General features: G+C 37.8%; 1 protein-coding gene across 11 annotated transcripts in view; it reads left to right on the forward strand.

Annotated features, from left to right (window-relative positions):
* Positions 1-16,407, forward strand: part of SPATS2L (spermatogenesis associated serine rich 2 like) — a 158,545-nt gene that overhangs the window by 110,077 nt on the left and 32,061 nt on the right. For 10 of the 11 annotated variants that reach the window (XM_053918926.2, XM_053918922.2, XM_024563720.4 and 7 more), the window contains 2 exons: positions 13,806-14,012; positions 15,372-15,507. In XM_053918926.2, coding sequence (XP_053774901.1) covers positions 13,806-14,012; positions 15,372-15,507 — 343 coding nt within the window. The remainder of the gene's footprint in view (positions 1-13,805; positions 14,013-15,371; positions 15,508-16,407) is intronic. The other variant, XM_024563719.3, reaches the window with a different exon arrangement.

Raw genomic sequence — 16,407 nt, forward strand, 5'->3', positions numbered from 1 at the left:
AATGAAGTCTTATCTGTATTTGATAAAGATGTTAGGAAAAGGCAGAAGTGGCTGACGTTATTTCCTCTGAATAAACCTATCTGTTTTGGTGTCTGTTCCGAAGTTATTGCTTCCTCTGACTATCTGTTAATTACCCTGTCAGGTAGTGATAGAAGAGTGATGAACGTGAACGTGCAGTCCAGGTGTACAATAATTATACTGTGAAAAGAGCTCTCCTGGGCCCTACTCTCTCACATCTCAGGAGATTTGACTTTACTCACTGTTCTCCATTTCTTCCCCTCTCTCTCACTTATGGCTAACAGCCCCATCTCCCCAAAGTAATTGTTCCCACTGAATTTACTATTGGCCTCCATGTATTGAATACAGCAGACATTTTTCTTTTGAAAAAAGAGAGGTGTTTATTTTTCTTGTGCAGGGGGAGGAGTTTAGAACTGGTTGGCTGTTTACATGGTCATCAAGGACCTACATGCCATACATTTTTTTTGTCCGACTAAAATGTAGGCTTTCATAGGCAAAGTGTCTCATGGTTCATTCTGGCTGCTGAAATGCCCATAAACACATCAGCTTTTCCAGGCAGGAGGTAGGAAGCAAAGGGGATGGAAAAAGGTACATTTTCTAGATGAAACAGCCTTCTGTAAGAAGCCTCCCTTGTAGACATTTTTCAATTTTTACTTTCCCTTTTTTTTTTTTTAGCAACATTGAACACTATTGACCGCTCTATCCTTAACCACTCTATTCTTTCCCTTTGGTTTCTATGACATGACACTCTCTTCATTTCCCTCTCCATCTTTATTGCTTCTTTGTTTCCTTTGAGGGTTATTATTACCTTTCTGACTGTTAATTGTTGAGGCTTATCAAGACTTGGTTGGTTCCAAGTCCTTATATAAAGCTATACTCTCTTCTTGGATCATTTCAACCATGCCCTAACTTTAATGTAAGCTGACTCACAAACTCATCTTCCCAGTCCAGGCTACTCTCTGAACTACAGACTCTTGCATGAGATTTTTACTTTGACATTTCAAAGCACTTCAACATGACCAAAACGAACTCATGATCTCCCCAGTTAACTTTTCTTTTAGTGTTCCTGATCTTACTGTACCATCTGTCCAGTCGTGCAAGTCAAAGTATAGGCATCAATTATGACATCTTCCTCTCTTTCACTCCACATAATCACCAAGTCCTATTGATTTTCATTTCCTAATATTCCTAGAATCCATCCAATTTTCAAATAATTTCTTTATTGTATTTTTTATTACCATTTAGTCCTCTTATACCCCCTCTTCCCTACAGTCACCACACTGCTAATCCGTGTCCCTGAGCTCTTTTTCCTTTTTGCTCAATCCCTCCCCCCACCCTCCCCCTTTAGCTGTCATCCTGTCTATGAGTCTGTATCTGTTTTTCTTGTTACTTTAATTTGTTCATTAGATTCCATATATGAGTGAAATCATACGGTATTTGTCTTTCTCTGCCTGACTTATTTCACTTAGTATAATGTGCTAAGGTCCATCCATACTGTCACAAAGGGTAAAACTTTCTTGTTTTTTACAGCCGAGTAGCTATAAAAATGTTTTTTACTTTTCCATTGTGTAAATGTCCCATAGTCGTTTTATCCACTCATTTACTGATGTATACCTGAGCTACTTCCATATCTTGTTGATTATACAAAATGCTGCAATGAACATAGGGGTGCTTATGTTCTTTCAAATTAGTGTTTTGGGTTCCTTCAGATATATTCCCAGAAGTGGGAATGTTGGGTCAAAAGGCAGATCCATTTTTAATTTTTTGAGGTATCTCCACATAGTTTCCCACAGTGACTGCACCAGTCTGCATCCTCACCCACAGTGCAATAGATAGGGCTTTCTCTTCTCCACATCCTCCCCAGCACTTGTTGTTTCCGGATTCAGTGATGATGGCTGTTCTGACTGGTGTGAGGTGATATCTCACTGGGGTTTCAATTTGCATTTCTCTCATGATTAGTGACGTTGAGCATCTTTTCATATGTCTGTTGGCCATCTGTATGTCCTCTTTGGAGAAATGTCTATTAAGGTCCTTTGTCCATTTTTTAATTGTTTGTGTGTGTGCATGTGGTGTTGAGTTTTGAAGTTCTTTGTAAATTTTGGATATTAACCCCTTATCAGATGTATCAGTGAATATGTTCTCCCATTCAGTGGGTTGCCTTTTCATCCTGTTGATGTTTTTTTCCTTTGCTGTGCAAAAACTTTTTAGTTTGATATAGTCACATTTGTATATTTTTTTCTTTTGTTTCCCTTGCCTGGGGAGGTATATCCAATAAAATATTGCTACGAGCAATGTCCGAGATTTTGCTGCCTATGCTTTCTTCTACGATTTTTATGGTTTGGGGTCGAGGATTTAAGTCTTTAAACTATTTTGAATGTATTCTTGTGTGTAGTGTAAGAAGGCAGTCTAGTTTTATTTTTCCGCACATATCTGTCCAATTTTCCCAACCATTTATTGAATAAACTATCTTTAGCCCATTGTATGCACTTACTTCCTTTGTCGAATGTTAATTGACTATAGATGTGTGGGTTTATTTCTGGGCTCTCTTTCTGCTTCATTGATTTATGCATCTTTTTATGTCAGTACCATGCTGTTTTGATTACTATTACCATATAGTATAGTTTGATATTAGGTAGCATGATTCCCCCAACTTTGTTCTTCTTTCTCAGGATGGCTGTTGGCATGTGAGACCTCTTGTGGCTCCATATACATTTTTGAAATAATTGTTCTAGGTCTGTGAAATACATCATTGGAATTTTGGTAGGAATTGCATTGAATCTATTGATTGCTTTGGGTAGGATGCACATTTTAATTATGTTAATTCTTCCTATCCATGAACACGGTATGTGCTTCCATTTATTTGTATCTTCTTCAGTTTCTTTCTTCATAGTCTTATAATTTTCTGAGAACAGGTCTTTTTCATCCTTGGTTAGATTCATTCCTGGGTTTTTTATTCTTTTGAAGCAATTGTGAATGGGATTGTTTTTTAAAATTCCTTTTCTGTCAGTTCCTTATTGGCATATAAAAATGAAACTGATTTCTGGATATTAACTTTGTATCCTGCTACTCTGCTGAATTCATTTATCAGTTCTAGTAGCTTCTTGGTGGAACCTTTGGGGCTTTCTATGTACAGTATCATGTCATCTGCAAATAAAGACAGTTTTACTTCTTCCTTTCCAATTTGGATGCCTTTTATTTCTTCTTGTCTGATTGCTGTGGCTAGGACTTCCAGTACTATGGTGAATAAGAGAGGTGAAAGTGGACATCCCTGTCTTGTTCCTGATCTTAAGGGGAACACTTGTAGTTTTTGCCCATGGAGTATGATGCTGTCAGTGGGTTTGTCATATATGGTCTTTATTATGCTTAGGTATGGCCCCACTAATCCCATTTTGCTACGAGTTTTTATCATAAATGGTGCTGGATTTTTTCAAATGGTTTTTCTACATCTATAGAAATGATCATGTGGTTGTTATCCTTCATTTTGTTTATGTGCTGAATCACATTTATTGATTTGTGAACATTGTACCAACCTTGCATCCCTGGAATAAATCCCACATGATCATGGTATATGATCTTTTTGATGCATTGCTGTATTCAGTTTGCTGACATTTTGTTGAGGATTTTAGCATCTATGTTCATTGTGGATATTGACCTATAATTTTCCTTCTTTGTAGTGTCTTTATCTGGTTTTGGAATTAGGATAATGCTGGCCTCATAAAATGAGTTTGGGAGCCTTTCCTCCTCTTGAATTTTAAGAAATAGTTTGAGAAGGAGAGGTGTTAGTTTTTCTCAAAATGTTTGGTAAAATGGACCTGTGAAGCCATCTGGTCCAGGGCTTTTGTTTGTTGGGAGTTTTTTGATTATTGCTTCAATTTCACTAGGTGTACTATGTCTATTCAGATTCTCTGATTCTTCCTGATTTAGTTTGGAAGATTGTATGTTTGCAGGAATTTATCCATTTCATCCAGGTTGTCCAGTTTGTTGACATATAGTTGTTCATAATATTTTCTTACAATCCTTTGTATTTCTTTGGTGTCAATTGTTATTTCTCTTCTTTCATTTCTGATTTTATTTATTGGGTCCTTTCTCTTTTTTTCTTTATGAGTCTGGTTAAAGGTTTGTCTATCTTGTTTATCTTTTCAAAGAACCAGCTCTTGGATTCATTGATCTTTTATATTATTTTTTAGACTCTATTTTGTTTATTTGTGCTCTGATCTTTATTATTTCCTTCCTTCTACTCACTTTGGGCTTTGTTTGTTGTTCTTTTTCAACTTCCTTTAAGTGTAAAGTTAGATTGTTTTTATGAGGTTTTTCTTGGTTTTTGACATTTGAAAATGCTATGAATTTCCCTCTTAGGATTGCTGTCTCTGTGTCGCACAGATTTTGGATTGTTGTGTTCTCATTTTCATTTGGTTGAAGGTATCTTTTATTTTCTTTCTTGACCTCGTTGTTGACCCATTCATTGTTTAATAACATGCTATTTAGCTTCCATGTCTTTGTGTGTTTTCAGTGTTCTTGTGACTGATTTCTAGTGTCATTGCACTGTGGTCAGAGAAGATGCTTGATGTGATTTCAATCTTCTTAAATGTATTGAGACTTGTTTTGTGTCCTAATATGTGGTTTATCCTAGAAAATGTCCCTTGTGCTCTTGAAAAGAATGTATATTCTGCTGCTTTTGGGTGAAATGTTCTGAAGTTATCAATTAAATCCATTTGATCTAGTGTGTTGTTTAAGGCCGCTGTCTTCTTGTTGATTTTCTGTCTGGAAGATCCATTGAAGTCAAAAGGATGTTAATATCCCCAACTATGACTGTATTTTTGTCAACCTCTCCCTTTATGTCCATCAAGATTTGCTTTACATATTTAGGTGCTCCTATGTTGGGTGCATACATGTTTACTAGGGTTATATCCTCTTATTGGATTGTTCCCTTTATCATTATATAGTGTCCTTCTTTGTCTCTTACTATAGCCTTGGTTTTAAAATGTGTTTTGTTGGATATAAGTATTGCTACCCCAGCTTTTTTTTTCCTTTCCATTTACATGAAATATCTTTTTCCATCCCTTTACTTTTACCCTGTGTGTATCTTTTGATCTGAGGTGGGTCTCTTAGAGACAGCATATATATGGGTTTTATTTTCTTATCCATTCAGCTACCCCATATCTTTTGATTGGAGCATTTAAGCCATTTACATTTAAGGTGATTATTGATAGATAATTACTTTGTGCCATTTTGTTGTTAGACTGTTTTCCTCTGTTTTTTGTTTTGTTTTGTTTTACCTTCCCCCTTTTCTTTGTCTTAAAGCAAGCCTTTTAACATTTGTGGCAGTACTGGTTTGGTGTTAACAAACTCCTTTAACTTTTTCTTGTCTGGGAAGCTCCTTATTTCTCTTTCAATTTTAAATGATAGCCTTGCTGGATAAAGTTGAAGTCTCAGAGCTCCCAGCCATCCACCTCTGCCTATAGGCTTTCAGTAGGGTTAAAGAGTGAAAGTCTTCCAGCTGTACTCCTCAGCAGCAGGACTTAAGTACCACAGGGTGGGGCAGAGTAATTCCTGTGGGTGGAATTGCTTCCCTTCAGGTTGATTCTACTTGGAGGGGGTTGCTCTGACTGAGAAAGATCGCTCCTGCAGAATGGGGAATGACTCAGTACAGGGGTCCTGGTGGCTTTTCCTTCAGTTCTCTCTCCAGAGCCACCAGCCCCAGTCTCTCCTCAAGCATCTCTAATCCACTCTGCCCTTCCTCTGCCAGAGCCCAGGGTAAGTGGCTGCAAATGGAATTTTGTGCATTGGCCCTTTAAGAGTCTCCAGGCATCTTTCCCTGACAAACAGAAACCCCACTGCTTTTCACAGCCTTATGTTGTTTCGGTTCCTTTCCCAGCTCTGGTGCTGGAATTTAGACCCCACACTTCTCAGGAGGAACTCCCAGGCCACTGAAATATCCCTCCAGAACTTCAGCTGCCGTCCATGGGAGCGTAGCCAGCCCTCTTGCACCTCCTCTGCACTCCCAGTCTGTATCCCTGCCAGTCTTGTTGTGGTGAAGTGGCTTCTTCCAACTGTCCAGGGTTATAAGGCTTCTCTCCAGCTAGTGTTCAAGTAGTCATTCAGGATCATTTTTCTATAATTTAGTTATAATTCCAGTTTGGTCCTAGGAGGAGGTTAGTGTAGCTTCCACTTACTCCTCTGCCATCTTGGGTCTCCCCATCCATTTCTCACTGTCTACCTTCCACCTTCCCTGCAAAACCACCATCCTCTCTTGCCTGCATTACTACAGCAGTCCACTCATTAATCTCCTAGCATTTATTCTTGTTCCCCTCTAAATCATTCTCTATCCTGTAATCTTTTCATAATAAAAATGAGCTCTTAAGATAAAAACCGAAAGTCTTACCTTGGCCCACTATAGTCTGGTCCCTGTGTTCTGTTCCAGCCTCGTTTTATGGCTTCCTCATTCTTACTCTCTCTACTCCAGCCATGCTAGTCTCCTTTCAGTCCCTCACACTGGCCATGCATATCAGTCAGGTTCATGTCAGGAGACAGAGCCACACTGATTATTTGAGTGGGAGAAATGTAATGTAAAGAACTGCTAACTAAAATAGCAGGAGGTAGTTAACTACTAAAAGGGGTAAGTGAAGACTCTAAGGGGTCTAGACTTGGTAAGAAAGTAGATACTATCTCCAGGAAGATTTGACAATAAGGGAAATAGGACTAGGAGTGTCCCCCAGTCCAAGACTGACATTTTGACCTCAAAAAAGAAGGTAGGTGGCTATCAGAGAAACATGAAGCCTTATGGGGGGTGAGGGGGAATGGACTGAGCTGTTCTGTAGAAGGGACCCATCACTGCCAGAGAGTTTAGAGAGACTGGAACTGCTCAAAGCCACTGCCACAGTTGGGGCTGAAGCAAGGACCATGCATGACAGTGGCCACTGGTTCCTGTGGTGAATACTAGTAGTAATAAGGACCAAAACCTAGACGTGTGTTCCCATCCTTATAACCTTGCAAGACCACTGTATTGCCCTCTGCTGACAAAGCTAACATCTGCGAACTGAGAAGAGAGAATTGTTTACAGAGTCCTGCTCCAGTATCACAAAGTAGGGTAAAGAGAGACAGTAACTTGATAACTGGCACACAGTGCTTCCCTCCTGCCTCCACTGTTGTCTCTGCCAGGGATGCACTTTCCACCCTTTTTGCCTATCCAGTTCATGTGATTTTAAGTGAGTTTAGGATGTACTTTCACCCTCTTTCCCTGATAAGTTCATGTGATTTTAAGGGAGCCTAAGTGCTTTTTCTTTGGGGAATTTTTTCTTGCTATCCCTAAGTAAAGATGCTAATTGCACATTTCAGAATATGATGTACTTTCCTTTCATAACATCTATCACAGTTGGAATTCTACATTTGTTTGTGTGGTGATTTGATTTCTATGTCTTCCTATTGGACTGCAAGTTCTGGTAAGGTGGGGACCACATCTGTCTTTGATCACCACTGTATTTCTGGTGCCTAGAACTGGATGTAATAGGCACTCAAGTCTTTTTCATGTCCTCTATTGAATTATTAGTGACAAAATATGGAGAAAAGCATAGTTTAATTAATTTGTTAAGCTGCTATGCTGCTTTTTAAAGGTAATTATAAATTTTGTATTTCTGTTTTTAAAAGAAATTTATACTAATTGAAGAAATTTGAAATGCAGTAAGATTTAAGGAAAAATAATAGTCCTACCTCCCAGAAACAACCACTGTTAAATTTTATTTCAGAAATTTTTAAATGCACAGATATATATGTAAATATTATATTTTTTCCAATACCATATTATAGTATGTAAAGTTTTGTATTCTTTTTTACTTATTAAACATAAGTTAATGTCATAAACATTAACTTTATGACATTATAAACATAGCCTCATATCATTATGTGGCCTTTAAAATAATGATTTTAATGGCTGAATTGTATTTATGAATTTGCCATATTTCTTTTAATCATTACCAAACTATTGTCCTTGTAGATTGTTTCCATTTCTTTGCTATTACAAACAATGCTGTGCTGAACATATCTTGTATATAAATCTTTGTGAGCAACTCTGATTATTTCCTTGGCATATTTTCCTAGAAGTAGAATTATTGCATTCATAAGGGCATGAATATTTTTGAAGTTCTTAATATACTGCTGTCTAGAAAAACTACATTAATCTCATTGTTTTTTATTTATAAAACCAATTCATGGGAAAATAGATATGTAAGATATTTAATTTTCATTGACATGTCTTCTTTTGTGAATATTTAAGAATTCTGAGATCCATGATCAAAGAACTACCAAAATATTATTATTGGTTATCATAAAATGCTCTCATACTCACTTAAGTACTTTTAAGAGAATGGTAACATGCTTTAAATACACAGACATTAGGAATTTTAGACAGTTTTATAACAACAAATTATACTTTGTTTATCAATACTTAGGTAAAACTACAATACTAAGTTAATCATTATCGGATGACATGCTTTACTGAAATTGTATGTATAGGACATTATGAAACCATCTTAACTCAATAAGTTAACGTAATTATTTTAGAACTACTCTATGTTTAATACAATTCTTACAGTTAGATTTGAATTCTTTGTGTACTTCTTTCAGTCTACTTATAAGTACATAAAGCTTCCACTAAAAAGTAAAAACTAAACACACAAAAAAAAGGTTTACAGAAACTTTGAAATCTGAACACATACATGGCTGTACATATATTATAAAAATCTTTGAATCCAAGTTCATATATTTCTCCCAAAAAGAAGATTTGTTTTCTTTGGTACTGTTAATAAAAAACAACCACCAGAGTTTATGTTTTGCTATGTAAAATAACTCAAGTAAAGGACAAATTAAATATGTAAGTTGATACAAGATTTAGTCACTGGAAAATTAAAAGTCCTCAGTATTGAAGAGTTAATTGTGAGAACAATAGCATGCATTACAGTTGATTGTAAATGGGCATCAATTGGCTGGAAAATAATTCAGCAGTGCGTATCTATAACGTTTTTAAGAAAAAGAAAAGCATGCGTATTTCTTCATCACAAACCCCACTGAATTTTGTAATGTAGAAATCTATAATAATGAAGAAAAAGCAAAGGAGAGCCTCAGTTAATAGAAGAAAGAAAGTAGATGGAGGAGGTTTGACAGATGAAGCAGAGTAGAGGGAGCCACAGCACAGAATTACAAGGGTGGGAGCTTTGGCCAGGAGGATGACCGCCCAGGAGAGAATGGAGAAGCTCCAGATTTAGAGTCAAAGGTAGGGAGGAAGGCAAGCTTAAGAAAAGAGGTATGCCCTGACTGGTGTGGCTTGCTTAAGTATCATCCCACAAACGGAAATGTTGCAGGTTCAATTCCCAGTCAGGACACGTGTCTGGGTGCGGGTTCAGTCCCAGCTGGGGTGCCTATGAAAGGCAACCAATCTGTTTACCTCTCGCATCAGTATTTCTCTCCCTCTCTTTCTCCCTCCCTTCCCCTCCCTCAAAAGAAAGAAAGAAAGAAAGAAAGAAAGAAAGAAAGAAAGAAAGAAAGAAAGAAAGAAAGAAAGAAAGAAAGAAAATAGGTATAAGACAGGGGAATTAAATGAAGATATTTTAAGAAACAGTCCACTATACCCATAACATCTCTTCTACTCCAGCTTGTTCTATAAGATGTCTAATATTTACCTTCAAGATGAAAAAAAAAAAAATCAGGGGAAGAGGTAGAGCATGATCTAGTATCTTAATGACCTACTAGAACAAAACCTATTTGAAGGAAAATAACAAAATCCAACATTTCTGAATGTGTCATCCACAATGTTCAGTACCCAAATTTAAAAACTACTAGACATTGGGAAATGCAAGAAAATGTGACCTATAATTAAGAGAAAAGTTAGTCATTAGAAGCAAACCTATAGATCACCCAGATATTTGAGTCAGCAGACAAGAATTATAAATATGTTTTTAAAATTTACAGAAAAAATGAATATAAAGGGTAAAGAGAAGGAAATTTCAGGAGAGATAAAAATAATGAAATGGAAACCCTAGAACTAAAAAGGACAGTGTCTAAAAAAACATTTTAAGGAGTCATCAGATGTACTTGACATCAATTTGGACAACGAAGAAGAAAGAACCAGTGAACCTAAGGACGGGTCAAGAGAAATTATCCAAACTGAAGACAATAGCCCTGACTGATGTGGCTCAGGGGATTGATTGCCAGCTTGCAAACCTAAACTGAAGAACAGAGGGAAAAAGGTTTTTTAAAAAGAAAGAAACAAGAATAATGAGACCAGCATAATCTTATCAAAACCTGACAAAGTCATTACAAGAAAAATTACAGAATAATATTGGTCATGAATAAAGAAGCAAAATTCTCAACAAGATATTTGCAAATTGAAGTAAGATATAATGATATAAAGAGCATACTTGGTCTTCATAATAATATATGACATATTATTTATAATGTATATAAATACTATATATTATTATAATATATAATATGTATTCTAATATAATATATAATAGTATGTATTATATATTACACCATGGCCAAATGTACTCTTTCTGAAGAATACAACATTGGTTTAACATTTAAAAAACTAATCAATGTGACTTACTTTAATAGCAAAATAAAGGAGAACAACAATATGATTATCTCAAGATGAAGCAAAATAAAATCACCTGACAAAATAAAAACTTCTAGCAAATTAGAAATATAAGAGAACTTCCTGATAATCGTGAAATATCTACAGCTAATATCATAATAATAAAATGTGGAATGCAGTTTCTCTAAGATCAAGAGCAATGCCAAGATGCTTATTCTGCATTGTACTGGCATTCCTAATCATCCAGTAGGGCAACATCGGAAAGGAGGAAGTCAAAGTTCATTTTCATTATAGCCTCTGTAGAAAATTTTAAGACATCTACAACAAAACAGAAACACTAGTAGCTTCATTTAAAATGTAAAAAGAAATGGGTAAATTAAATTGGGTAATATATTTTGTCTAACTTAATATACCCAAAATAATATCATTTTGACACGTGATCAATATTTTTAAATTATCAAAGATTTTTTTTGTACTGAGTCTGTACATTTTCGTGTGTATTTTACACTTACAGCACATCTCGGGTGAGACAAGCCACGTTTCATGTGTTCAGCAGTCACAGGTGGCTAGTGGATACCTTGTTAGACAGTGCTATGCATCAGTGCTGGTCAGCTACAGTCTATGGAAGTTTACAAGTGGAGTCCAGAAAGGCAGAGAATTGTTGGTAATTCTGGCCTGTAATGTTAGAGGAAAACTACTATAGCCAAGGGAGAACTCCCATTATTCTAATGAACCTAGTTCTGTTATAGCTGAATAACTCCCTACCAACTTTCATCTGAAAGAGCTTCAGAGTTTTACTATATTTGAACTTCATATCATCCCATTGTTCAAGGATCCCACCGATAATGAGACAGTTCTTCAGGAACCCCCTCCAAAAACAATACTTCTACTCAACTTTCTCAATAAGTATAAGTTGGATGAATGATGAAATGAACCAATAGCCCACGTATCAGTTTTCTGATACACAAACAAAACTATTTTCAACACTAGGTTAATGAGCCTATGCTCATTTGCGTGCTTGTCTTCAGTAAAATTCTTTTGCTTCCACAAAATAATTTTTTTCCTTAGGTCATTATTTCCATCAGGTTATCATATAAATCCCCTCATTTTTAAGAATAAGACTAATTTACTACATCATTCACGATGTACTTTATTTTAGTTTCTCAATTTATAATATTTCCTCAAGGCTGAATCTCCACCATGACTTAGAGGGAGTGAGTTGCAACCAGCCTATACTTAATCACTGTTTTAACAAAACATTTATAGACTCATCAGAAGGTTAGTTATTCATCTTACGCAGTAGAATTTTTCCAGGTGGGCAGTGCCACCCATTCTCACCCCAACAGAATGACCTGGGGGTAGAATCCTGGGCCCACTGCTGAAGCGGAACCTCTGAGTTTGTCATGCACACGGAAGTTTGACAACCACAGCCTACAGTGAACTTCCACTTCAGTACAATTAAAGCTTCCTAAGAGCCTTTCTGGGTGAGGAAGCTAAGGCTCAGAGATGGGAAGTGGCTTGCCCAGGGTCACCCAGCAGCAATTACCAGAGCCCAAACACCTACCCAGGTCTTGTGAGTCCAAGTACAAGGCTCTTTCTATTCCTAGTATATCTTCTAATCTTCTGGGGATTCTATTAAATGTTTCATTACTGGAGGAAATGCTGTTTTCCGTATTTAATTACTATGTTCACTGCCTTTGTTGAACATTTCTTGTGTACTGTAATTTCCCTTTAAGTAAATTTAAAGAGTGCTCATCACTCAGCCCATAAAACATATGCTGTGCTTTCTTGATTGTAGGTTATGAATGATGGATTCAAACTTACACTTCTCATAAGTGAGCTAATGTCTAAAATCAAATTGACTAGGACCCAGATCCTATTCTTTTGCACTCTCTGAGTGCAGTCTCTGAAATGTTTGTGATGGTGTCAGGAAAACTGCTCTTTGTTTCTTTTTTTTTTTTTTCTATGAAATCTAAGCGTGCTTTAATTCAGTCACAAGTCTACAGCTGGCTATTGAGCCAGACACAAGTCCTGGGGCCTCCAAAATGAATCATATTTTAATATTTGCCTTCAAGGAAGCCATAGGCTCTCCAAGGCAAAGGCAAGGAGCAGACATGTAAGTATGGTGTTAAAACATAGCCCACTAGTTTTTACAAGGCACATTGGGAATAGAGAGAAGTGAGGCAGGTGAGTGTCTGAAAAGGGGCAGAGTTTCACGGAGATGACATTGTGCTCCATTTGAGTGAGCGCCACTGTCAGCCAGAAAAGTGAAGTCATTCCCACAGGGTCATCAGTACCTAGGGAAGATCAGAACAAGGGTCTCCCGTGTCCAAACCTGCACTTGTTCCGCTACATCCAGCTTTCTCCAAGAACCTGGTCTTCAAAACCACACTGGCTTCCCTTTTTTTCTCACCCAAAGCTCTCTTTGGTGGTAAGTAAGATGTTAAAGGTGATACATTTCCTTTTCCAGCCACTAAGGTGCCTTTTAATTCACTCCAGCAATAATAACTAAATGGGAATCTACATTTAAAAGATGCCTAGAGCAATGTGCTGCTAATTTATTGCAACATCTATTAGAGCTCCAGAGAGAATCTGACTCCCTAGATTTTAAATATAGTTGAGATATTATGATGTTGTTTTCTGATTTAATCCCTCCATAAATTCGATGAAATGATTATAGTACCTGTTGTCACTTCATTCTTGCCCGATCTCCAATCACTCTCCTGCTTTCATTAATTCAAAATAAAATACCACAGGACATTAATGGAGCACTTGGAGATAGGAGGGCTACATTTTTATAGCCTCAATATGAAATCACACTTAAAAGACATCTGTGCCTTTTCTGAGTGGGAAAAAAACCCACCTAATCCTCCTAAGTATCTCATGGACGCCTCCTCCTAATCACGTCGGGGTGAGAAAACTAAGGCTAAGAGATGTTCAGTGGCTTGCCCAGGGTCACCCTGTAAGTAATGACCAGAGCCCAAACACCCACGTTTTGGCTCCAAGTACAAGGCTCTTTCTATTTCTAGCACATCGTCTAATCCACTGGGGATTCTTTTAAGACAGTTTCTTGACTGTTTTCGATGAAAGGCGTAATCGCCCGCATGTAAACAAAAGAAAATCTTGCCATCCTCCACCACGTTGTCATCCGTGTTTTTAGTTTATCACTTCACAGTCATTATTTGGTGTTTTCTTACAGAAGGCAACAGACCACTGCAACAGAAACTACCCTTAGATGGCAACCCCAAAGCTATACACGGGACACCAGAGAGGCCAGAGGGCCTACAGTGGTCGGCTGAGCAGCCTTGTAACCCAAGCAAGCCTAAGGCAAAAACACCTCCTGTTAATTCCAATGCCCCTGCGGCTCATCTTGAAATAAAGCCAGATGAGCTGGCAAAGAAAAGAGGTAAAGTGATTTCTTTTGCACAAATGATTCAACGTATTTTGCACACAGAGAAAAGTGCCAGAGGGACAGAACTTTCCAAAAGATGCTGTGAGTTGAAGAGAGATACACAGGAAATTGCGTTTCCTTCCTCAACCCACAGTGATTGAAAGGCAGATGTGATTCCTCCCACATTAATCAAAGGTCTTGAATGTTTAAATGGAATTCCATCCCCTTTCTCTGCCTCTCTGAGACCGTTCTTCTCTTCGTAGTCATGGATAAATTTACACCACAAATACTTTCTACCCTAATGCTTTCTAAAACAAATGTTAATGCAGGAGCCCTTTTTGAAATGTGAATGCTGAATGTTTCCCTGATATACAAGTTCTGACCTTGCATGGAAGAAACATGAGTCTGGGGGCTGGAATGTCTTCAGATACAATCTTTCTGACGTGAATTCAGTTCTGTGTTAGAACTTTCAGACAACATAACACTGAAAGAGGGTTTTATATTTGGCACACCATCTTTTCATTATGTTTCAAGCTTTGATATGCTTTACACATAACTGGTATTAAAAATGAAAGCAGTTAAGTCACTTCCTTTCTGATTTCCTGAAGATTAAATAATATTCTTCTCATTCAGCCTGAGTTACATCTGATTTCCTTGGCTCCAGTTTGATATACTTTCTCACTTTTCTTGAGGGAGATTTCTTTCTTCTAAGAATCATGCCCTTGTTGGAATGAATATAGTTTGCAGATTTGCTTTGCACTATCTGTAAACCCTGGTGACAGTTTCAGGAAATCAGGCTGGATTGGCACTCACGGAGCTGCTTTAAGTGCTGCTGCTATAATTACAGGCCTGGCTCGGGCCTGCCGGGGCCAGAGCCAGAGTACCTGGCACCAGCGCTCCGTCCTCTCTAGCTCATTTGTACCTCTCCCAATCTCTAAGTCATTTTCCTCTTCCAAAAGCCCTGCTGGCTTTTACCCACGCAGAGTGGTGTTTGCAGTGAGAGCCAGCAGCACACACAGTCTGCAGACATACCACATTCTAAGACCCTGCAGTTTGTGATAGAACATATGATCAGAGCCTGTTTTCCAAACAGCAGAGGAGACACATGTGCCCAGAAGGGCCCAGGCAGAGAACCCACCGCTGAAGTCACAGTGGGCCCAGGGGCCATGCAAACCACCCACTCTGGATTTTAAAAACACTGGGCTATAAACATCCTCTTGACAAAACTTTTTTTTTTTCATTGAAAAAAACAAATCTTTCTTTTTGTTGGGGAGGGATGTACATTGGTTGGATTTTGTTGTTATTGTTCAGCTCACAAATATAAAGTGGTCAAATTTTTTAAAAAACACATTTTTTTCTTGACCTTAATTTTAGGCCCAAATATTGAGAAATCGGTGAAGGATTTGCAGCGCTGCACTGTGTCTCTAACTAGATACCGTGTCATGATCAAGGAAGAAGTGGACAGCTCGGTGAAGAAGATCAAAGCTGCCTTTGCTGAACTGCACAACTGGTGAGTGATTCAACCTGGAACTACAAATTGACGGCACTCGAGCTGTTTCTATAAGTAAAAGCATCCCGTGGAAAACGTTGTTTATTTAATATATAAACATCACAGAACGGCCCTTCAGCAGGTTTTTTTAAGCCCCGCAGGCAGAGGCACAAATCTTGGGAATAAAAAAGAAGAGAACGTGTTTGAATAAAAAGAAACTTGCTACCCATAATTAATTGGCGTTTGAAGTTGGCCCAAAAGTGTACAAATGATGTAGAGCAGCACAACAAAGAACAAATCCTCAACAAATGATGTTTTTGACAAATCTCTAGAAGGCCAATGTCATGCATGCTACTAAGAAAAAATATTTTCCCACCTTGTCATTATAAAAGAAAAACTCCCTTAACCAAACTCAGAAACACCTTACATAAGCTTAGTGAGAGCCCCATTCTTGGGATTTTAAGACTGGGATTTAGGAAAGGAGGCCTGGTGTGGCTTTGCTCCTGCCTCACCCTGCGCTGATTTTGATGGAAGACATTTCTTTGAGTCCTGCACGCTGGCTCACGTCCATAGTCGGAAGGAAACATCTGTTAGTAAAGGTGAAGTTTTATCAGCAGAAAAATGTTCTCAGTGTATCAATCAAAACTCTTTCAGTTGGGTTTCAGTGACAGAAACCCAAGGTCCATTAGTCAAAGACAAGAAGATAATTTATTGGCTGTTACACATGAAAACACCAGAAGATTCCTTTAGGCAAATTTGGTTCTATGCCAAAATTATGTTATCAGGATTCAGTTCCTCTCCCTCCCTCCTTTTCCCCCCTCACGCCTTCTCTCTTTTCCTCTCTCTGTGTCTCCTGCAGTCTCCTGGTTCTGCTTATTCTTGGCTTCATTCTTAGGCACGATCTCTCCTTGCAGCAGCAAA

This window comes from Desmodus rotundus, chromosome 2 (assembly GCF_022682495.2).
Source record: "Desmodus rotundus isolate HL8 chromosome 2, HLdesRot8A.1, whole genome shotgun sequence".
Lineage (NCBI taxonomy): Eukaryota > Metazoa > Chordata > Mammalia > Chiroptera > Phyllostomidae > Desmodus > Desmodus rotundus.